Source organism: Eschrichtius robustus, chromosome 11 (genome assembly GCF_028021215.1).
Source record: "Eschrichtius robustus isolate mEscRob2 chromosome 11, mEscRob2.pri, whole genome shotgun sequence".
NCBI classification, from domain to species: Eukaryota; Metazoa; Chordata; class Mammalia; order Artiodactyla; family Eschrichtiidae; genus Eschrichtius; species Eschrichtius robustus.
The window spans coordinates 8498436-8521496 of NC_090834.1; the positions used below are offsets into that span (position 1 = coordinate 8498436).

General features: G+C 50.3%; 2 protein-coding genes and 1 long non-coding RNA gene across 5 annotated transcripts in view; 2 read left to right on the forward strand and 1 right to left on the reverse strand.

The window, feature by feature from the left end:
- The window catches only part of FEZ1 (fasciculation and elongation protein zeta 1), a 38709-nt gene extending 32791 nt beyond the window's left edge, over positions 1–5918 (forward strand). For both annotated transcript variants that reach the window (XM_068555080.1, XM_068555081.1), the window contains exons 9-10: positions 3086–3151; positions 5564–5918. In XM_068555080.1, the coding sequence (XP_068411181.1) occupies positions 3086–3151; positions 5564–5580 (83 nt within the window). In that variant the 3' untranslated portion in view covers positions 5581–5918. The remainder of the gene's footprint in view (positions 1–3085; positions 3152–5563) is intronic.
- Positions 5919–11596: 5678 nt separating this feature from the next.
- On the forward strand, positions 11597–17239 carry LOC137771738 (uncharacterized). The gene is made up of 4 exons (XR_011075405.1): positions 11597–11634; positions 15730–16013; positions 16544–16699; positions 17150–17239. It is a non-coding gene; the product is annotated as an uncharacterized lncRNA (long non-coding RNA).
- PKNOX2 (PBX/knotted 1 homeobox 2) overlaps positions 16708–23061 on the reverse strand; it is a 258230-nt gene continuing 251876 nt past the window's right edge. For both annotated transcript variants that reach the window (XM_068555350.1, XM_068555349.1), the window contains 3 exons: positions 21011–21087; positions 19929–20107; positions 16708–18886 (listed from right to left, as the gene is read on the reverse strand). In XM_068555350.1, the coding sequence (XP_068411451.1) occupies positions 18660–18886; positions 19929–20107; positions 21011–21087 (483 nt within the window). In that variant the 3' untranslated portion in view covers positions 16708–18659. The remainder of the gene's footprint in view (positions 18887–19928; positions 20108–21010; positions 21088–23061) is intronic.

Here is a 23061-nt window from a genome sequence, read left to right on the forward strand (position 1 = left end):
CTGTGCACTCTCTGCCTTGCCCTTTCTCTCTTCTGCAGCTTGAGGTTGCCTTGTGTCCCCAAAGCAGGGAGCTCCTTCTAAGGGACTGGCTGTATTTAATGAGAAGCCAGGTTTCTTGGGTGGGGTAAGGCTGATGAGAGAGAATAGAGTCTGGTTTTCCTTCCAGGCAATGACTGCCTCCTCTCTTCCACTCTGACTCTAGTGTCAAGTAATATTAAGAAACATTCTGAGCTATGGGAGAAAACAGCCTGTGATAAAGAGCCTTTTGTAGGCAAAATCTCTTTATAGACATCAAACACTACAACCCCCAAAGGGCCGGGGGGCACGTGGTGTCAGCCATCAGTGTCAGCTTGATTCTTTTAGGAAGAGAAAAATCCTAGGCTGAGATGTGGGGACGGGCTCAGTGAATCACGAGACCGTCCATCTCCCTGGCAACCGTGCACTGCGTTGAGTGACACACTAACCGGCGGTGCAGCCCGTTGCTGTGCTGCTGCCTCGGCAGGAATGGACCACTGCAGGGCTATTTGACACCCTAGGGAATGGGAAGAGGAGCTTCAACTGTTTGGCTGAGGAAGATAGATACCTCCTGGGCCCAGTGCTAAAGGTGCCCAAACGGTTTCATTTTTATCATTTTGGAGAACTAAAGCAGGAGGTTCTGGTAAATGGAAATCTTGCCTACATCAATAGATACTGCGGTCTTGAGAGTCTGGAATTTTAAATTCAAAGTGCATCGGGTTCCTCTAAACTCATTTGGAGCGCCTTTATTTGCATACATATGCACAAAGATTTTTTTTTTAACGGAAGCAGATAGAAACGAGCTGACATTTATAGGTGTTTGTATTTTCACAAGGAGTAAGCATTTGGAAAATAATTTGGACAAATTATGAAGGTTGATATATGTAGAGTACTCTATCGTGCTCTTTATTTTTTTTCTAACGTGCTCTTTTGAAAAAAAGGAAGAACTATAAATTTATTACAGATACCTATTCAGGAATTCAGTGTGAAATCCTTTCATTTTAATTAAGAAACACTGGGTTTGTTTACACATTTCAAGTTCATTCTAAAAATTAGGGCTAGAGAATATCCATCATTTAGAATACTTTGGAAACATAGAAATGTGGACAAAAGAAAATAAGTAACTTCCTGTCCCCTCCAATGTGGTTACTGTATGGTGTTTTTCAGCCATAGTATTTTATGCCTTTTCCATATGGTTGGGATTATACTGGCTATAAAATTTCATATCATGATTTCAGTCACATCAGTTAACATTTGGTTAACATCCTTTTTATGGCTCTCTCTTCTGTCACATGGACATACGACATTGCAATACTTTATCCCTTTAAAAAAAAAACTGCCTGCTTTCCTGAATACCAATTCTCCTGTAGGTTATGGAAGCTCTCTTTTTGGGCACATCCTTGTATGGGTTTGTGAATCACAAATCCTCTTTCCCCGACTCCTGAGTCAAGGATGTAGGCCAAAGACTGGCTCTGGGGACTGGGCAATTTATATAAATTTCGGATTTTGGAGACCACCTTAGTCACATATTGACTGAGTGCAATTATTGTATTTTTACGCCTATCTTCTTGGTGGGCAGCATTTAGTCTGCTCATGCTCAGCTGCAAAGTATTTTCAGCCTATTACACTGAAATGAATCCATGTCTAAAAATACGGAATAAATAAAAGAAACCATTGCCTGGATGGCCTGAGGTCCAGTCTTTTTCTGGAGTTGGCCACAGACTCATGCCACCATCAGGCTCTGTTCCTCACCCACTCCTGAGCTTTGGAGTCAAGTTCCATGACCCTGACTTGCAACTAGGCAAGGTAATCAATGGAAAACAGGACCTAGGAATGGACTCGGGGGTCCCTCCATTGTAATGGTTGCCTCCTGACCCCAGCCATCAGGGCCAGCTGATCTTTAGTGGTTTTTCCACTTGCCAAAAGTAATACATGTTCATGGAAAAAAGCTGGACACTGTAGAGATATCACGTAGAAGGGAACATCCCCCGGGGTATCTCACACCCCGAGGTATCTGCTTTTTACGGTTTCATGCACATTCTTCCAGATTTTTCTATGAATATTAGCATTTATTATTTACTCATTTAAAATTAATACATAAAGTTCTGCAGCTTTCTTTCTTCATTCATAAGTATGTCTTGTATACACAGATCGCTCTCATTTCTCATGAAGCTGTATGAGACTGCATATATACCATATACACCACAGTTTACTTAAGGCATCTATTGATGAATAACTCTATTGTTGGATAACCCACCCCTGCCCTCACTTTTTGATAGTATAAGCAAGGTCCAGGTATTTTCTTGAACGATTTTCTACAAAGCTGACTTCTACAACATGAATCATGAATATGAGAAGATGCTTCCTAGTTTAATAACAGAAAAATCTGTTTTAAAAACTTTTATAAAAAGCCTTTAGGCTTTATTCACTTCCCTATTGTTTGCTTCATGTGTAGGTCACATCCTGTTTCAACAAGAAGTCTGTAAGCTCCTTGAGGGTCATTAATACTCTTGCATTTCCACAAATTCTAGTGCTGTACTGGGCATAGAGTAGAAAATATTTGTGAAATTAAATTCATTTGCTGTTAATAAACTGGAGGTGAGAACTTTGCTAATAATATCTGTTTATATGAATAGAATGTCTTTAAAGACAGATTTATCGGTGGTTCGGTGATGTGACAGCTATTATTCTTAACATTTGGATTGCATCTGAAAGCTGATTCCTTTTTTAAGTTGCTTTGTTTATTTTTATGATCATTAAAGATACATACTTAGGAAGTGATGTGGAAATTATAGATGAGCACACACACAAAAAATAAAGGATAAAAGAGAAGTCACCTCATCCATAGGGCCACCCTGACTCTTTTGATGGATTTCCCACCAGCCCCCTCCCCGCCCCAGCAGGTTGAATGCTGACTCTTGCCAGAGGCTTCTAGACTTTGCTCAGTACTCAATGAATGTCTTGTTTCCTTGACTCCTCTCTCGCTCACTTTGGGTTGGTGGGTTGTCTGGCCCCAGGGGTGAGCTCTGTGCCCTGATGCATCTTAGCTCCTTTCTCTCTCCTTCCCCAGTTCTCTTTGCCATGAAGGAGGATAATGAGAAGGTGCCCACTTTGCTGACGGACTACATTTTAAAAGGTAAGAGCGGCCCAGGCCTCTGGGAGCAGAAGCATCCTCTAGGGCCCCCTCCCCCAGGACTCCTGCTGGACACGTGGAACCCACACTGCAGCCCTCCCAGGGCATCCACGCCAGGCCAGATCGGCCAGGGCCAGGGAACTCAGTGGACAATTGTGAGGAGGCCCTCGCCTTTGGATGTTGCTAGGAGGCCTGAGGAGGAGATTCCATCACCCCCGAGTCACCAGAGTGACTCCACACAAAAAGCGGCCAAACCAACAAAAGACTTATTGTGAAAGTTCTCTGCGGCTTGGGCTGTTTAGTTGGCAAAAACAAAGCCAGACGATACCTTTAACAGTTTCAACTACTTGAAAGGCAGCAAACTAGAGTCATGATTAGCTACATCCTTTCATAACTTTTTTGTTTCATCTTTTATTATGGAAATTTTTAATATATATAAAAGTAGAGTGAACGGTATGATGAACTGCCATGTACTTAACATCCAGCTTTAACAATTATTAACTCCTGGCCAATCTAGTTTTCATTTATATCACTTCTCTCTTCCATGTTATTTTGAAGCAAATACCAGCCATTATATATATTTTTCATCCATGAATATTTCGGTGTACATTCCTAAAACATAACCACGATATCATGATCACAACTAGAAAAATAAAAAATGTAAAAGTATCTTTGAGGGACTTCCCTGGCCGTCCAGTGGTTAAGATTCCACACTTCCACTGCAGGGGGCTCAGGTTAGATCCCTGGTCGAACCAAGATCCCGCATGCCGCATGGCATGGCCAAAAAAAAAAAAAAAAAAAAAAAGTATCTTTGATTACCCAACCAGTGTTCAGGTTTCCCTGATTTTCCTATAAAATTTTTCCCGGTTATTTGTTTGAATCAGGATCCAAAGAAGGTCCATACATTACAATTGCATAATGTATCTCTTAAATCTCTTTTAATATATATAGGTTCCCCTTTCCCTCCTCTCTCTCATTCTTTGAATTTTATTTCTTAGAGAAACCAGGTTATTTGCCCCATAGCATTTCCTCATTCCGAGCTTTTGCTCGGTAGTTGAGTCCTCACGGTTTCATTTAATATGTTCTTCAACCTTTTGTATTTCCTGTTGCCCAGTAGAGCTAGAGGACTGATCACATTCAGATCGTCCACAGCAGGCCAGACCAGGCAGGGCCAGAGAACTCAGTGTACAATTGTCCACAAAATTTTTGATAAGTTTTAGGTTATCAATGGTTGTAAACTTCCATTAAGAGACACCTATTACCTGGTTGTCTTTCTTTGGAGGATATTAATATCTGTATTAGTCTGCTCAGGCTGCTAAAACAGAAGACCACCAGGTGGCTTAAACAACAGAAATTTATTTTCTCACAGTTCTGGAGGGTAGAAGTCCAGGATCAAGGGGCCAGTAAAGTGGGTTTCTAGTGAGGACTCTCTTCTTGGCTTGTAAACAGCTACCTTCTCACTATGTTCTCACATGGCCTTTCTTCTGTGTGTGTGAGGAGAGTGCCAGAGCGCTCTGGTGCTTCTTCTTACAAGGACACTAATCCCAGCAGATCAGAGCCCCACCCATATGACTTCATTTAACCCTCCCTCCTTAGAGGCTCCATCTCCAAAGACAGCTGCGCTGGGGGTTAGGGTTTCAACATGAATTCTTGGGGGGACACAAACATTGACTCTGTAACACTCTCCATCAATGGTCATTCATTGTCCAGATTCTTTTTTTCATTAGGTTTTGCTCCACAGGCACAACCTTGGGCGCAGCTTCCAAAGGCTTGTGGACCTCAGTTTAGAACCTCTGAGCTGTATTGTTTCCATAAGGCTCAGAAAGATTAATCTTAAATTTCTGCAGGGTGAATTTAGGCTAAACATTGGGAAGCACTTCTCACTCTTAAAGGTTTTAAAAGAGCATCCCATTTCTCAAAGGAGGTGTGTAGAAATGGGTTCTTTAAGTCTGGGAGCCCGAGAGCTAGACTTTACCCCTCACGATCCACTGAAATGTCAGTGAATTTATAAAACTAGTTAACATTTACTGAGCACTTTCTATTTGCCTCTGAGCAACCCTGTGGGGTAGGCAGAGGCACAGTCTACTGTATACATGAAGAAACAAGCACAGGTAGAAGTTATTTCCCGAAGGTCGTAGAATTAGTAACAGCCAGACCCAGGATTTGAACCCAAGCAGACGGGCAGCAGAGACCACACAGTGAATCATTACACTGAACAACCTCCTATCCCTGGCTCTTCCTCCTTCTGGAAGGAAGACACGTGATCACCATCCTTCCCAGGCTCTAAGGGGGCAGTTCTCTGCTCAGGACGCTGGCGAGAGGCTAGCGTGACCGCTCTCGGCCACGGCCACCCCGGGCCGGCAGGTCTGGCCGCACACTTGCTTTGACATCCCTTCTCTCCTCTTCTCTTCGCAGTGCTCTGTCCCACCTAACCTTGCCCTTGGGAGCAGCCTTGCTGCGGAGGTCACTGAGCAAGAGTCATCCCACCGCAGGGACTGCATGACACCACGTAGCCTCCGCCGTGTATTTAAACGTGTATAGCTTAACCTGGATTAAACATGAGCAAATGCGCGGGGTCCTTTGCTGTTGGCTTCTAGTCCTAGTAACCATTGGATGCATGACCGAGGGGCAGGGCTGGTGACGTCACCTCCTCTCTGCCTGTGTCGGAGGGAGGTAGATGCTGTCGCCACTCATGGTGCAGTCTGGCTCCAGCCCTCAAAAACAGCTTCCACCCTAAGACTAATTTTGAAATAAACCTTCATTTAATTAATATTCCTCATGTGCTTTGGCGTGTGGTGTCCCTCGGCCCTCTGGTACAAACCTCCAGAGGAAGGATGTGTACCTGCCACCACATGATGCTCGGGCCCGTGGCAGCCAACACGGTGTTTAGGGCCAGGCCGGGGTGGGGGGCAAGCCATGCCCTGTGGCGGGGCTGCGGTCGTTGGGACGGAAGGAGGAGGCCATCTGCAGACGCCTAAGATCTAGCTGCTTGACAGCTTTACAGGGAGCCGCACGCTGAGCTGGAGGAGCTACTGGTTAGAGAGGAGATTGTGAAGTTAGCGCATGGCAAGTGAAGCTCAGGGGGCAGCGGCTGGGCAGCTGTGGTGCCTCCTGTTGGGATGACCGGGTTGACTCCCGGAGGCCCGGGTGCCGGAGGGCATCAGCTCCGCTGGGTTCTCCCAGCGTGGGGGTCCCGGCTGCTTTCCTGACTGCTCCCACCAACCCCTGGTATCCTCTGGCCATGTGTGCCCTCCTTGCCCTCCCTGCAGCCCTCGACTCCCATGTGCTGTCCCCGGCATTGGTGGCAGGCAGTTGCCAGCTTCTTTGGGCCAGCAGGTGAAAGCTGTTCTCGTATCCGGAGGGGGCTCGATTTCACCACGACCTGAACTGTTTTGGCTTCCATCTTCTGGCTTGAATGATATTAACTCTGCAGATTCCCACAGTCCTGTCTTAAAACAAAACTTGTATCAAGTACTTGCTATGCACCTGCCACTAGCTTTATCGCCTCTGCAAATCATCTCGCATCTCAGCAGCCCTACGTAGGTAGTAGCATTGCCCTGATAGAAGGATGCGGAAACCACGAAGCAGAGATGCTCAAAGTGGTGGAGTCAGACTGGCACCTCGGCCTCTTATCCAGTTAGATCTCCACCCCCTCTTAGGAGTTTGGTGTTTGTGTGCCACACGGAAAGCCGTGCTTCGCCACACTGGCAACTCCACACAAGGCCACAGATCGACACAGGTGACGATAGAAGGCATCCTTGTTGCCCTGCCCCTCACTTCCTGGGCCTCTGCTTTTCTAGGAGCGGTGCCGCAGAGCAGTAGCAGTCTTCCCTGGGGGTGAGGGGGGGAAACTACCCCAGTGCCTGCAGCTCAAACTCGGGCATCTACACAGCACAGGACTTCTGTGTGGACAGAGCCCCGGCCGCTATAGGAAGGTGGAAACACCACAAGGTACCCGTGCAAATCCTCAGGGGTCAGCATGTGGACCTAAGTACCAGAGCTTTGACAAAAAGGGGCACCTGCAGCTTTGCATTCTTTGGTGCCACGGCCAAGGGGCAAAGGGCCACTGGCAGGGTGAGGTCCTTAGCACGATTCACACTTTGCCAGCTATGCAGGGGGAGCAGTGAATTCCCAAGAGCCTTCCTTCCTGCCTTGGATTTGTCAGATCTGGGTCAGCCACTCCTTTCCCCCAATTTATCCTGCCAGCAGGTGTCTGAAGCAGCAGAGACAAGCTAATCAAAGCTGCTGGCAGTTAAAAATAAACCTCAGGTGTCAAGGAGACGCTCCATCTCGGAGGAGGTGAGTCTAGCAGGACGGGGGGTGGGAGCGGCGGCTGCAGTTTCTCTCCTGTTGTCCACATCAGGAGCTGAGGGGGATAGGAAATCAGTGTCTTGTGGTTTTGCATCGCCCTTTCCTCTGTCCTTGCTACTCAGCGTGAGGGGCCTAGACCAGCAGCAGTGGCAACGCGTAGAAACTTGTTAGAAACGCAAAACTCAGGCCCAGCACCCAGGAACCCCCCGCCCCACCGTTGGAAGCTGCATTTTAACGAGATTTCCAGGCAATTGGTGTTTGTGCTACGTTTGGAGACACTTTACTAAGCTTTCAGTAAAAAGCTGGAACGCTGACTCTTGGAGACTGAACCCTCAGAAAGTAAGGATGGTGTGATTAACAGGTGGCCTCACTGTCTTCCCCCGCCTCTCTGCTACTCATCCCTCAGGACTGTTGTAACGTCCAGGAAGAGTCCCAGGGCGGATGGATACTTCAAACTCCAGTCAGTCCCGATGGCAAAGGTCAAGTCGACCTAGGGGCTTGAGCCAGGCACTCAGCCAGGGCCACCGGGGAGCCAAGGCCTGCAGGGCACCCTCCTGGGCAGGTAGGACTTGTTCCGGCCAGCGGGCTCCTTTACTGAGGTGCGTCCCCATCAATTAAAGGCCTCCATGTGGGTTTGCGAAGCTTAATCTGATCCAGTCTTGGTGAGGAAATGCCACTGTAGGGCCCGATGCCAGCCTTTGGTTGTGTAGAATTGAAACAAACTATCCTATGTCCCCATATTCCCTTTCCTTGTATCTCTGCTTCAAGACGGGAGACAGATGTGGTATCTCAGAAAGAAAACCCAAAGGAAAATAAATAAATCAATTAATTAATTAAAAAAGGAAAATGGGACTTCCCTGGGGGCACAGTGGTTAAGAATCCACCTGCCAACGCGACACGGGTTCAAGCCCTGGTCCGGGAAGATCCCACATGCCGTGGAGCAACTAAGCCCGTGTGCCACAACTACAGAGCCCGTGAGCCGCAACTACTGAAGCCTGTGTGGCTAGAGCCTGTGCTCCACAACAAAGTGTAGCCCCCGCTCCCCACAACTAGAGAAAAACCCGCGCACTGCAACAAAGACCCAGTGCAGACCAAAAAAAAAATTAAATAAATAAACAAATTTTAAAAAAAATAAAAGAAAACCCAAAGGGAAGGACGTTGGGATACTAAGTTTTATGGGATAAATTGGAGTTTTAAAATGAACTAAACCTTTTGCAGGCTCACTGGAATCATATCTGGACGATAGCTACCTTCAGCTGGAGGTCAGGGAGGAGATGGGAAAGTCATGAGGTGCAATCCAATGGGTGTTTTAGCATGAATGATGAACCGAGTCCTAATGGACGTGATGAGTCCGTTCCATGGGCTTTGAGCATCGCTGTGTCCCAGGGACTCCCCCAACAGCCCCGTCACGGAGAGCGCTTCCGGTCTCACCAAAGGCCGGGAGCAGGGGGCACCCCAGGGGCCCAGCCCTCCTTCAGCAGAAGCGTGAATCGGGAGGGAGCCGGGAGAGGTGACACCCGGGCCAGCCTCCGCGATTAGTATGCGTGGAGGGGAGAGTAATTAGATGCAGCTCTTGGAGAAGAGACACTCACGCTCTTGATAGCGCCTGATTATTTATTTCCTTGGGAGGATGAGAGGAGACTCCTTAGGATTTCTGTCTGAGCCTGAGCTTTGCTCTCCTCCTCCCTTCATGAGAGAGGGGACGCAGAGGCCACTCTGCTTACCAGGAAGGTGCTTGGCTTCATATTACTGCCTTTCTTTTAAAAAGAACAATGGGCCACCTTAGCCCACAGCCTCGCAGCTCCACCCCCCCACCCCCCTGCCCAAGCCCTCATGCATATTCATCCTGCTTCAAAGAGCACAGCATGGAATATGCAAATTGGCCAGGCAGGAGCTGGTTGGCATTTTGATAATAGCTTTGTCTGACAAACCCCAGAGACACGTGCACATCTAGTTCCTCTCTCTCTCTCTCTCTCTCTCTCTCTCTCTTTATCTCTCTCTCTCTCTTCCCCTCCCTCCCTCCCTCTCTCCCCTTCCTCTATCCTGTGTCCCCCTCTTCATTCTCTCTTCCACTCCCCATCTGTCAGAGAACAGGAAAATGAATCACAGAACCAGAGAAGCGAGTTAATGAAAGGCCAGGTGTCTGCATTCCAGTCCGGTGTATTTCCACTTTCCTCTCCTCTCCTCCGCCTTGAACAGAACCATTTTGTTTTTCCCATTAAAGTGTTCCTGATCTGACAACGCCCGGGGCCCCGGGCCTGCCCTCTGCTCTCAGTGGCCTCCCCCACTTCGTCTGGGCCCCGTTCTCTGCTCTCTCTCCCAGAGATGAGCTCCCTTCTCTTTGTCCTTCCATCTTTCAACCTGCTTTTACTGTCAACAGTCGAGCCTAAAAAACTCAAGAACCTGGCCTCGCCCTCTGAACAGGAGGGAAGGAATCACCTACACAGGCTGGAAGTGAGGGAGGCTCGGACGGCTGTTGTCATCACTGACAGGTTACTCGGACTCAGCAGTTCCTGACTGCTCGCATCCATCTCTACGACACATCTGAGCCGCCATCAGCAACGGCGCGAGGGACCTGCCGTTGCCCCCTTCTTGGTCCCCGTCTGTTGACAGTCAACAGCGGCCTCTCCCCCAACACTATCTCCCCAACCCCCTGCCGCAGCACCGCTCCTAGAAAGGTATGCAGAGCAATTTCTTAAGGACTTAGGTCCTGCCCCTCCCCCCAAATGTAAATGGTTCCAGCGGGAGCTGGTGGGCTACTGGGTAGATGCTCTGCTTCGGGAGAAGCAGCTAAGGTTTGGATCCCACGTCTGTGAAAGCTGTTTCATCTGGGAAACTTAGAGGAGAAAAGCAAAGGCAGGGGCAGGGATGCAGGCACCTCCGAGGATTTCAGGGAAGAGGGGAGTCTCTTCCATTGACCTTGAAGGCCAGCCCTGATCAAGCCAAAGCTCAGGAGGCAAATTACCTCATAGAAGGAGCATAGGTTTGAGGCTTGGGTTCAAATCCCAGCTCTACTACCTATTCGCTAAATAATTTTTTAAAATTAATTAATTAATTAATTTATGGCTGTGTTGGGTCTTCGTTTCTGTGCGAGGGCTTTCTTCTAGCTGTGGCAAGCGGGGGCCACTCTTCATCGCGGTGCGTGGGCCTCTCACTATTGCGGCCTCTCTTGTTGCAGAGCATGGGCTCCAGACGCGCAGGCTCAGTAATTGTGGCTCACGGGCCCAGTTGCTCCGTGGCATGTGGGATCTTCCCAGACCAGGGCTCGAACCCGTGTCCCCTGCATTGGCAGGCAGAGTCTCAACCACTGCGCCACCAGGGAAGCCCCGCTAAATAATTTTTGAGAAAATTATTTAATTGCTCTGTTTCCTTATTTTAGAAATGGGATATTAATATTAATAATAATGCCAGTAATTCTCCCAGGGTTTTTTTGAATCATTTACAGTATCTAGCACATATGCTAAGTGCTTAATAAATTGTGACTTTTATTGTTGCTGGTAAACTTCCAGGAACATAGAGAAAGGACTGGGCCCTATGGCCTCTTGAGCCTCACCATTTTTTCAATCCAGAAGGCACCAGGAACACCTGAAAACAAAACCAAAACAAGATAGGGTGTGGCCTGTTCCCCTCAAATCAGCCTCACCACCTCCCTTTAGGCTCCCTAAATCCTGCTTAGTGGTGGCCCATCTGATTCTAGGACCAGTGGCCTCTGGGCTCTCCTGCACAAGGCGACAAAGCCAAGAGGCAGAGCTGGGTCATATTCTGATTTCTCAGCAGGTTCATTCAAGGTGGGTGGTGGAGGAGGGACGGTGAAAAGTCACATTTATTTTGCACTTGAGAAAAGATTCTATTTTCACTGGCAAGGAGACAGGTAGAATGACAGAAGAGGAAGCACACGGACCACCCCAGACGCACTCAGAGAAGCCTCACGTGCTGTAGGATTAGCACGTGATCCGATCAGGTGGGGACGCGAGGATAAATTCAAGAGGTTGGAGAAAGGCACTGCAGATCTCCCGCATAGGAAGTTAAGCCTCGAAGACCACTGCTTCCTCCACCCGCCGCCAGAGGGCAGCTCTCAGCTCGAGGGGCGGAGGTTGGCGGGATCCGGTGAATCTCTGCAACGCGGGGGGGGGGGCGGGGGGCCGGGCTCCCGTGGCTGGACGTGGACGGCAAAGGTGGGTGACAATTTACAATGCGCTGTGGATGGGGTTCCCACAGGGAGTGGGCAAGTTGGGTTTATTGACCCTTGGTGCCCTTTCCAGGACTGAGAAACAGTGTTTTCACACTAGCCTGGGATCCTTGTGTGCAAAGACCCGTGGAGGGGGCGGTACGGAGGGCAACAAGGCCCATTCGGCTCAGAGCGACTCACCGCGGAGCTTTTTCTGCAGTCAGGCTTGGGTGAGGCAGTGGTTCAGCATCTCCGGGGTGCTATTCAAAATGCACCGACCTCAGCCCCACCCGTGGAGAGCCTGCTCTAGCAGATTGAGAATGGACTTTGGCCGCCTGCACCTCCGAAAGCCTGCTCAGCAATTCTGAGGTGCCTCCTGCCGAGAACTCCTGAGTTGGGAGTCGGGGGAGAGAGACGAAGATGCCGCTGGGCATGGAGGTGCTCGGGGGATTTCGTCACAAGAGAGCTAGGTTATTTCATCTCCTTCCAAAATGTGGCCCCACGTGCATACACAGCGCCATGCAGGCAAAGGGGCAGCAGGAAATGTGGAGCAGGCTAGCTGTTGGGGGCCTGGGCAGGGATGTGGTCTCAGCTTCTCCAGCAGGGCTGGGGCCGTCCGCAGGGCGGGGGCAACGTCCCCAGGAGAAGCTGGGGATCCGCTGCACCGTCGTCCGCGGGACTGAGTTTCATAGAAGATCCACCAAAGGGGAATTTAACGACCCTCCCCTCTCACCCCCTCGCTGTGCAAGTGAGGAAGTGAATTTAGATGGTCCCTGTGTGTGAGGGGAAGTATTGGCAGAGCCTCAGTCAAATCCAGGGGAAGGCAGTGCTCTTTCTTTCCCTGCAAAGGAGTCACGGGAGGCCCGCAGGTGGGCAGAGCTGGCCTTACGTGAGTCTGATACCATAAAATGTTGCAGTACTATGGGGGGAAGAACCACCCAGAAATTCACGAAATAGCAGGTGGGTGGGAGATCTGCACACCTGAAGTGAGTTCTCTGGATAATGCTTGGGTGTAATAAGATGAAAAAAAATCTGAAAATGAAAAGGTATAATGAGATATACACAACTGAAGGGAATTGTCTTAAATGGCTGATTGTAATGAGATGTACATAAATTGTCAGGCTTGTAATGAAATGAAAAAAAATTCTTGCCTGGTAATACTGGGTGTAATGTCTACACCTGAAATAAGTCGTCTCGGTGCACTGAGTGTAATGAGATGCACATAATTTTAAAGAGTGTAATGAGATGAAAAATAAATCAAACACTTGTCTTAAAATGAAAGATGTACTTAGATGCACACACCTGAAGGGCATTGTCCTAAGTGGTTTTGGTTTAATGAGATGCATTTAATTTGCAAAGGGGCTAAATGAGATTGGCCCAGAGAGAGGCTGAGAAATATAAAAGTATAGGGTATACTTGACAGTGGTATCATAGTATCTGCCTGGTATGTGGGATGGAAATAAGATGCTACCTTAGTAAATGCGTGGAGGACTTCCCTGGTGGCGCAGTGGTTAAGAATCCGCCTGCCAATGCAGGGGACACGGGTTCGAGCCCTGGTCTGGGAAGATCCCACATGCCGCGGAGCAACTAAGCCCGTGCGCCACAACTACAACCGCTGAGCCTGCGCTCTAGAGCCCGCGAGCCACACTACTGAGCCCACGTGCTACAACTACTGAAGCCCGCATGCCTAGAGCCCGTGCTCTGCAACAAGAGAAGCCACCGCAATGAGAAGCCTGCGCACCACAATGAAGAGTAACCCCCGCTCACCGCAACTAGAGAAAGCCCACACACAGCAACGAAGACCCAGCACAGCCAAAAAGAAAGAAAGGAAGAAAGAAAGGAAGAAAGAAATGCGTGGAGTATGATGCTGTTGGCATTCTTTCTGCCAGTCCTCCGTGACCTTTGGTCTGGGATGCTCTGCAAAGTTAAATTATCCTCTGTCCCTCATATGATGCCAGGCACATAGTAGGCACCTGTGGATATTCACTGAATGATTAACTGGCTCAGGGAGTTGTAGTGTATTTAGCAAAAGGAAGTTAAAGGGAGCAGCTGTAAAACAAGGAACTTCTAAAAGGCAACTGAGAACTATTTTCTGAGAGCGATGTTTCTCAAAGTCTTTAGCATCTTGATCAGAATCTGGGAAAAATCTAGTCGTGGGGCCTAATCATATATAACAAGCAACCTGGTGGTTTTTATGCCCCAAGGCTCATGATCGCCTCTGAAGGCCAGGTAGGCAGGCAACATATGAGTGAAGGTATCTGGATGTCAGACGCAGGTACCTTTGCAATTAAAGGTGGGAGATGCTTCACTTCCACAAATATATTCTCCCCAATTTTTTCAAAGGCAGAGCTCCCCCCCCCCTTTTTTTTAAAGGAACCATCGTTTTATTTTTATAAATTTACTTTTATTTATTTATTTATTTTTGGTTGTATTGGGTCTTCGTTGCTGCGTGCGGGCTCTCTCTAGCTGCGGTGAGCGGGAGCTACTCCTCGTTGCGGTGCACGGGCTTCTCGTTGCGGTGGCTTCTCTTGCGGAGCACGGGCTCTAGGTGCACGGGCTCAGTAGTTGTGGCTCGCGGGCTCCAGAGCGCAGGCTCAGTAGTTGTGGCGCACGGGCTTAGTTGCTCCGTGGCATGTGGAATCTTCCTGGACCAGGGCTCGAACCCGTGTCCCCTGCACTGGCAGGCGGATTCTTAACTGTGCGCCACCAGTGATGTGCCACCATCACTCTTGCTGGAGCAATGGGTATAGAGATGTATTTTCCTTTTTAAAAAAAACACTCAAATATTGGAGGGAAAGGCAAAAAAGGAAAAGAATAAAAGGGAGGAGGAAGCATAATTAGTCAACGAGCCAACCAAGGAGTGGCAGCCCAATAACAAATGACCCTCAGCCTTCGGGTTGGGGGACCACATGAGTTGCCATTGTCATGACAACCTGGAGGCCACATCATCGGGGGCCACAGTGACTCAACTACATTCAGCTGTAGCCGGGTGGGAATATAGGTCCCGAGTTGCCTGACTGCCCGATTTTTGAAGAGAAACCAGGAATCTGAATTTTTATGTGCAACCTTCTAACTTAAATGTTGGCCCCCAAATTTTACAAAACAATATATGGTCCAAACAAAACATGGCCGTGAGCTGAATTTGACCGGAGTGCCTCCTGTTTACAACTCTGAATGATCAAGTTTGAGGTCATTGTCCTAGGATGCGATCATAACTCATCCATTATGGGGATGTTAGGAGCTCACTTCAGTCTCAATCTTCCCCTAGAATGTGCATTCCCTGAAGGCAAGGACTATCTCTTTGTTGATCACAGTTATATCCTCAGTATCTAGAACTGCCTGGGACAGAGTCGGCGCTCAATTAATACATGAATGAATGAGTCCGTGCCGGCTGCAATGTGGCAGTCACTGCCCTCATCTGGTCACGTCCAAGGCAGCAGAGAGGTCCCATGGTTGAGGAAGTTGAGCTCTGGTCATGAATTTCCCTGAGCAGGAATCTCCAATCAGGTCATCCCTGATGGGCTCAGGGCTGGGGCTAAAAGTTAGTCTGAACATTTCCCAGGGCCCTGATACCACAGCTCCATTTTGGGGGTAAAGGAACTCTCCCCCACCCCCAACCCCGCATTGTCCCATCTCTCTTACTTCCGCATGGATTGTGGCACATCTTCTCCGTGGGTTGGATAGGATTGGGGTCATGCACAGACAGAGGTTGCTGCCTTCTCAAAACACAACCACCCACATCTCAAATGATTTAGGAAACCACTTTTTAGTTAGAAGCATTGTGTAAAAGATGGTAGAACTTGAGAGAAAAACTTAGCAAGGGGTGGGAGAGGCTGGGGTAGGCCACTGTAATTTCTGAGAGTAGTGTTTTCTAAAATGTGTTTTGTGTGTAACTAGTATAATTGAATAGACATTACTTGAAAGAAAAGATAAATACGTTTGGGGAACATGTTAAACAGAGACAGGTTTCTTTCCTGCAGGACTTCTCAGAGGCTTTAATGTACTAATGCACATTATGAAACTCCTCTAACAAAATATAATATGCAGTTAATCCTAGACTAATTGGGCTGTGGAATTTTTTTTTTTTTTTTTTTTTTGATAGCATATCTTTTAAGACTGTGTTCCTTGGAAATCACTGCTTTGAAAGCTGTCTTCCTGGCTCTGGAAGGTGAGGTTCTAGGTATCATCGTCCTGTGGCTCTTGAGACTTTTTTCACTGCCCAGAGGCGGCGTCTCTGCTGTGTTTGCAGAATCTCCAGGTGTGACTGGGGGTTGGGCTCTGGGAGGCGGTGACCCAGGGGACCGCTATCCACGCTGCGTGGAGGCCCGTTTTGCCTGTGGAATCGCTCCCTTTCCCATCTTCAGCCTGGCCAGAGGGTGTCCACGGGTAAGTGTAAACTCTGCAGCCTTTTTGAATGGGAACAAGGAACTCCCCCTCCTGCTTCTAAACCGATACCCCAGTACAGGGCCCAGATAAGGAAACCTCTAGGTTAAAAGTAACATGAAAGACTGCCTCTCACTTAGTTGGGGAGATAGCTGCCTCTAAATTTCTTCCTGTCCTAGGGAATAGAGTGCTGAATTATGGGGTTCAAAGGGCAGGCTACCCTCTGGACACAGCTCCTGGATTCAACGTGGCAGTCAAGACTGCCTCTCCTTCCTGATTCCGGGGACCTTTCACCTGAGGGATAGGGCATGTGAGGGCTGGGGGAGGGGCAGTGGTGGCCCCAGCTTGCATGGAGGTCGGAAAAGCCAGGGGCTTTGAGGGTAGAGTGTGGTGGAAGAGCTCCCCTGCTATGGGGGCAGCCTGCCAGGAGAGGGCAGTGCAGAGCCTCCTCCTGTCTTCCCTCCTTCATCTCTTTGTCTTGGAGCAGACACGTCTGTGCTGAGTGTACCGAACTTGGCCGTCTTCCTCCCCAGACAGGTAAACTGAGGACACCCAGAAAGCCCTCTTCCTTGGTCCGTTCATGGGTATTCAGGTCAACAAGGAGTATGCTGAGGCCTCCGAATTTTCTCTGGTCCAGGGTCCCCCTAACCCCTAATCACAGAAAAAGAGAATCGCGCGCCAGAATTATGGTAGGTAATAAGGTTTACTGAAAACTCGGCCACATTCAGTACTGGTTTGGTGGATACATCAGAAGAGGTTGCATAACATTAGGCAGGTGGAGGGGGCTGGGAGGAGGATGTGTGGGCACGTGTGTGCAGGTGTGCCTGTGCTGGGGTGGGATGCCTGTCCGAAGTGATAAGTGGAAGGGTGTGTGTGTGAACAAGAAAAATGAACCAGAACAGGAAATGTATTTTATCCCACTTCACGTTGCAAAAGTCTCACGCCAAAAAAGCTAGACTTTCCTCTACCTATGGCATCAAAAGGGAGTAAAAAATGATTGGATCACCCAGATTATAAATAAGGTTATTTGTTTCTCAAAAATCCCTATTAAAACATTAAATATCAGCTCTTTTGGGGGAAGAAATACATTCATTTCAGGGAGACCTCAGGAAAGCCACCATCATTTTGCTCCTCCTTAGGGGGCCCTGCGGGGGCCCTCGAGTTGAACCAGGCAGCCGCTTACATCCTGCCACTGACGGAGATGGCCAACGCACAACTGACAAATGAAGCTGCAAGTCCATTAAATTAAATTCAATGGAAAACACACGTGTTATCAGTCCCGTCATTCGCAGCCATAGGGGTGGGAGGGAACGGGAGGATGGGGTGCCAACCCCGGGGGACCGGATGTTGGGGTGGGAGGGTGTGTGTTGGGCAGATGGTGGGAAGACTCCTCCTCCTGGTGGAGCCCCAGTTCCTCCAGTGCTGTGTAAGTGATGGTGTGTAGAACAGTGAGGCGGGGGGTGGGGCACCTCCTCCACACTTTGGATATTGATGGGAAGAGGGATGTAGCACCTTCTCCAACCCCTGGCTTCCCACTGGGCTGGATGCTGCTTTCCAATGTTTCTTCTGCCTCCTCTGAAGGATAGAGTGAAGACGAGAGGACGAAGGCTGGTGGAGCCGGCCTGGGAGCAGGGGGACAGCAGTGAGGGACGGGGAGGGTGGGCAGATTCCAAGCTAACCCGGCTCCACCCTCTCTGATGGCCCCTGGAGGGGGTGGGACGTCTGGGGAGCTCCATCCGAGGGCTGGAACAACTGGGATAAGACACCGCTGTCCTGTTGTTACAGGAGCTGAGTTCTGTGGCCACTGGGGACAGCTGTGGTCCCCAAAGTCACCTTGATATGGCTCCTAGCCCAGGTTCTGCCATCTCCTTGGGTCCTGGAGCCAACCCAGGTGAAGGGACTCCGCCTAACCTCCTAAAAATGAGCCCACCAGCTTACCACTGATTTCCAGGAGAGAGAGAAGCTCTGGTGGCTCTGGTGGCTCCCATCCCTCTCTCCCAAGTCCACGGTTGCCTGTGCCCAGAGACAGGGCCTTGGAGGACTGAGAGGAGCTCTAGGGAATCCAGGTCCCACTCTGGTCTGCCGGATGTGATGCCTCAGGCCGTTCCCCTCCTCCAGCCATGGATTATACGTTCAGGCTCCCTCCTGCCCTTGAATGTCTCTCAGAGGAGCTGAGAACCCTCTGGAGGTGGAACCCAGACCCCCCCCTTGTCCCTCCCTCTCCTCCTAACTAACTCTGTTCCCTGGCAAAGGCTCACTCTGTGGACAGCACTGATCCACCTCACAGCGCAGGGCTTGGAAACAACGCAAGTCCTTCAGTGGCGGGGGCTGGGGGGCCTGGGTGCCATCTGTCCTCAGGGATTTGGTGAGTCCAGATCTCACTCCTGCCTTCCTGTCTAGGCTGCTCAACTGGCCCCGCCAAACGGAGTCCCCTGCAGCTCTAGGGCAGTGGGGCCAGGGTACTGGTTGAAGCTTGGTGGTTGGGAAGGAGCAGGTGTTTCCTCTGCATTTCCTCCAGCTACTGATTTTGGGAAGCCAGGGTCCAACTTCCTCGGTGCTGCCTGCCCGTGTCTCCTTCCCCCCCACCCTGAAGCCCTCCTGACGACACTCCTCTCCTGCTCGGTGATCAGAGCCATCTGGGCTGCCCGACTACTCCAGGGAGTCACTGTGTTCCAAGCCCAGGTCGCTGACATTCGTTGTCTGCAGCTCGTCGGCCTCCTCCTCCAGCTCCTCTTCCTCCTCCTCCTCCATCTCATCCTCATCCTCTTCTTCTGTCCCATCCAATGAGTCGTCGTGTGCAGCCATCATAGCCTGCTGCATGGCCATGGTGGCATTGTCGGAGGACAGGGACTGCAGGTTGTCCAGGTTGATGGAACCTACAGGAGAGAAGAAGGCAGGGGTCAGGCCCAGGAAAGCCAAGTGGATTCAGTGGTGAGCTCCTACACTGGACAGTCCCCTGACGTGAAGCCTCCTGTCTGTTCCCCTGTCAGCCACTCCCTGCCCCATCCCAAGCAGCGGCACTCCTGGGTACCACTTCCTGAGCATCTTCTGGGTAAGTATGTCAAACACTGTTGCCTTTCGAAGAATTCTGTAAGTAGGTATTATCATCCCCATCCTAAAGAGGAGGAAACAGTCTCAGACAGTTGAGTCATTAGCTAAGAAAGACATAGTCAGGCATGATATAGCTGGGATTCTCTCCCTGGTTGGTCAAGCTCAAAATCTGTTGATTTCTACTCTTCCTCATAAGACTATTGCCCACCACACAGAACTGGTACCCAGTCACGTAAATGCACGCATACATGAAGGTACGCCTGCACACGTGTGCACCTCCACTCCACTTCCCACACAGAGCTAGCTTCACGTGCTAAGCTATAAAATGTTGTCTGGCTCGTGGCTCATTGAATTATTCATTGTGCACCAGGCGACCGGCAATTAGAAACGTGTATACGGAGGGTGTGATGGAGAAGCTGGGAAAACAAAGCTCTTCCTGGCCTCCGTTCACAAGCCAGCTGCCTGCTTCGGTATTTATAGATGGCCCTGGCTCTTGGGGAACTGTGCAAACACTCACCGGTGCTGAGGGACTTCAGGTGGGTGTGGGACTGAGGAGGGGGGACTCTGCTGAGAAGCCACTGACTCAGATGACCACCAGCTGACTCCCACTCGTCTTTGTGAGATTGCTTTTGGCTTGTTAAAATATATGCAAAAAAAAAAAAAAAAATCCCTTTCTTCCAGGCTGACATACGTCATTTGATGGGGATCGGGTAGGGATAACTATTGTGACAGAGCTGACACGGCCACTCAAGTGTGTAGACGTTCAGCCCCTGACTCTGTGCACAGCTGCACCCGTAGGAGCTCCAGGAGCCCCCTCCCAACCAGCCCCCCGCCCCCGTCTACAGTACCCTCAGCCCCAGCTCTTACCATCGGGGTTTGTCCCCGGGGCACCACCCTGCTGCTGCAGCACCCCTGCAGCAATGGAGTTGGGCCAGAATCTTTGGGTGGGCCGGTGCTGCGACTTGATTTTCTTGGCTTTGGGGGCAGGGTCGGGGTTGCTGGCGTCAAGCATGGGCTGCAGGATGCGCCTCCGGGCATTGATGAACCTGCCCAGGGGTAAGACGGAGACGGGTAAGTCACCACCAGGGGGCGGGAGCATGTGTGCGCAGGTACGTGTGTCTGTGTGTGCGTGTGTGTGCACACGTGTGCGTGTGTGTGCAGAGAGCGCCAAGCCGCTTCCAGACTCTCAGAAGCTGGTCCTTGTACGGAACAGACCGGGGTCTGGTCTAGGGTGTGGAAGCACAGCTGTGATGAGCCCTGGGCACCGAGGAGCTCGTGACGTCACCAGGGGGCTTGGTGACCACAAACCAGCGTGGGATGAATGCGTGAGAAGGGTCAGGAATCTCTGCTCCAGACCGGTCAGGACTGAACAGAGGAAGGAAGAGCCCCCCAGTCAAAGGCACTAACCTCTGACCTGACCTCTCTCCAGAGGGCCAAGGGTCTGCTCCCATCCAGCCAGAACTTGCCCTCTGAGATTTCTATGACACCCCAGCCGGCCACAGAGGAGGGGAGCACGGGAGCCCTGTGAGGTGAGAACTGCCAACTCCTCCCTATCCTTCCTGCTCCCAGCCCTGCAGAGTGTTTCAGCTTGAGCTCTTTTTACATGGGTGGTGAGTAGACCAGATGACCACCGGTGGCCTCGGGTCGTGGGATGCAGGCACCCTTGTGTGTCTGTAGTGCAGGTGGGGCTGGGTTTTCTATTAGGCAAGAAGCTTCCAGTGATGTTCCTGACACAGTTTCCCAGGAGAGGGCGCTGAGAAGCTGCAGATAAAGCTATAGGTGTTGATTCCAGATATCTGCTTCCAGCCCACATGGGACGGCTGGCATGGTCACCAGGTTGAGACTGAGGCCAGGCTGGGCACTCTAGCCTCTTTCCCCTGCTATGCATTCCCCTGCCCAGCAAGTGGCCCCTGGGTCTGAGAGCCTCTGGGCAGGCGATACTAACTCACCAGTTATTCACTTGCAGGAGGGTGAGGTTTGTCTGGGCTGCGATCTGCCTCTTCTCATCCTCTGTGGGGTAGGGGTGCTGAAATGAGAGGTGACGGGCTAGTGAGGGGTGGGCACGTGGTGGCCTGGTCCCCCTAGAGACCATGCCCACGACACAGGCAGCATCGCGGGCCAGGTAGCCCCAGTGGTTTGGAAGCCCAAAAAGGGGAAAGTGTAATGTTGTTCCCCAGAAAGGATGGCCAAGGGCTTGGAGGGAGGCTGCTCTGTGCCTGAGGAGGGCCACCTGCCCTGAGCCCAGCCCCCCGTGGCGGAGGACCAAGTGGTTTCCCAAGGGTCGGTACAGTTCAATACTGATCGCTTCCAAAGCAGCGTCACATTCTCACTTGGTCCACCCCCAAACAGGCAGGTCAGGCATTATCAATATTAGGATTGACAATGGCCTCTAAAGCCCATAGGACTCTCAGAAGGTGGTAAACGGGTGAACGAATCCATTTAATTTAAACTAACTGACATTTACTGAATATCTACTACGTGTGCAGATTCATGCAGGCATCCTAGGAGACAGAAGATAAATATAATGATAACTACGACTTGTGTCATACTTTATAGCCTATGAAATGCTTCCATGCACTTAATTTCACTTAATAAAGCATATCGGTAAAACTTGGTAAGAGGCAGGTTAGGTGAAGAAACTGAAGGACTATCTCCACTGTCCCCCACATGGCGGCATCAGCTCGGAACTCAGTTCTGACATTGGTCCGGGCTCCCCCCATCACTTCATGCTGCCACTTTGTGAGACGGAGTCAGTGTCTTTGTGAGGGTGAGTGAGGACGTGGGGCAGGGCCTTCAGTCCTGCACTGATTACACGTTTGTCTCTCTCTTGGATCGTGCTTCATGAGGGCAGAGACCAGCTCTTATTAACGTATCCCCAACACCCGCCACATGTACCTGAAGTACAGATGGCTGCCGAGCAAAAGAAAGCAGAAACAAGGCGGTAGGTGCCGGGGTTTGGGTAACAAGCACCAGAGAAGCTTAGGAGAAGTGGGTGTTGGCCAAAGCGCCGGGGAGGCTGAATAGGTCACATTAAAGACTGGGAAAGTTTGGGGTGGCAGTGGGTTAGGGGACCTTCTGGATCCCACTGGGTGGTGAGCCCCATGATGTCTGGGTCTATGCGTCTGTGCGTCTTTCCCAGGCTTCTGCATAACACCTGGCACCCAGCAGGCTTGCAATATAGATGTGATGAGCGTCTGAATGGGTCAGAGCCTTGCCCTGGCAGCTACGGGAGGTTCGGGAGCTCTCAGGGTAGAGGGCCAAGCTGTCCTCAGGTCAGAATCATCCCCTTATTGAGGTGGTATGAGATAGTGGTGCTTGGGCTTTCCAAAGTCCTGAAGACCGGGACTCAGATTCTGGCTCTATCATGAAGAGCTATGAGATCTCAGGCCCATCACTTAACCCCGCATCATAAAGTCATCTAAAGATTAAAAGAAATTATACGGGGGCTTCCCTGGTGGCGCAGTGGTTGAGAATCTGCCTGCTAATGCAGGGGACACGGGTTCGAGCCCTGGTCTGGGAAGATCCCACATGCCGCGGAGCAACTAGGCCCGTGAGCTACAACTACTGAGCCTGCGCGTCTGGAGCCCGTGCTCCGCAACAAGAGAGGCCGCGATGGTGAGAGGCCCGCGCACCGCGATGAAGAGTGGCCCCCGCTCACCGCAACTAGAGAAAGCCCTCGCACAGAAACGAAGACCCAACACAGCCATAAATAAAAGAAAAAAGAAAAAAAAAGAAAAAAGAAATTATACTTGTAAAGCGCTCAATAAGAGATCGCTCTTCATACTATTATTGGACAACGTTGGCAAGGTGCTTAAAGCTCTCTGTGGGATGAGCTTGAGACCAACCACCTCCACAGACTCTCATTATCGGTGACAAAGGAAAGGAACCTCTTTGGTGTCCTCAGGGTCCCTTGACTGAAGCAATCAGGGTCGTGTGTTGTTTTAATTCACACCTCTGACCCTGACCACAACGCCAGGGCAGCCGGGACTCGTGATCCATG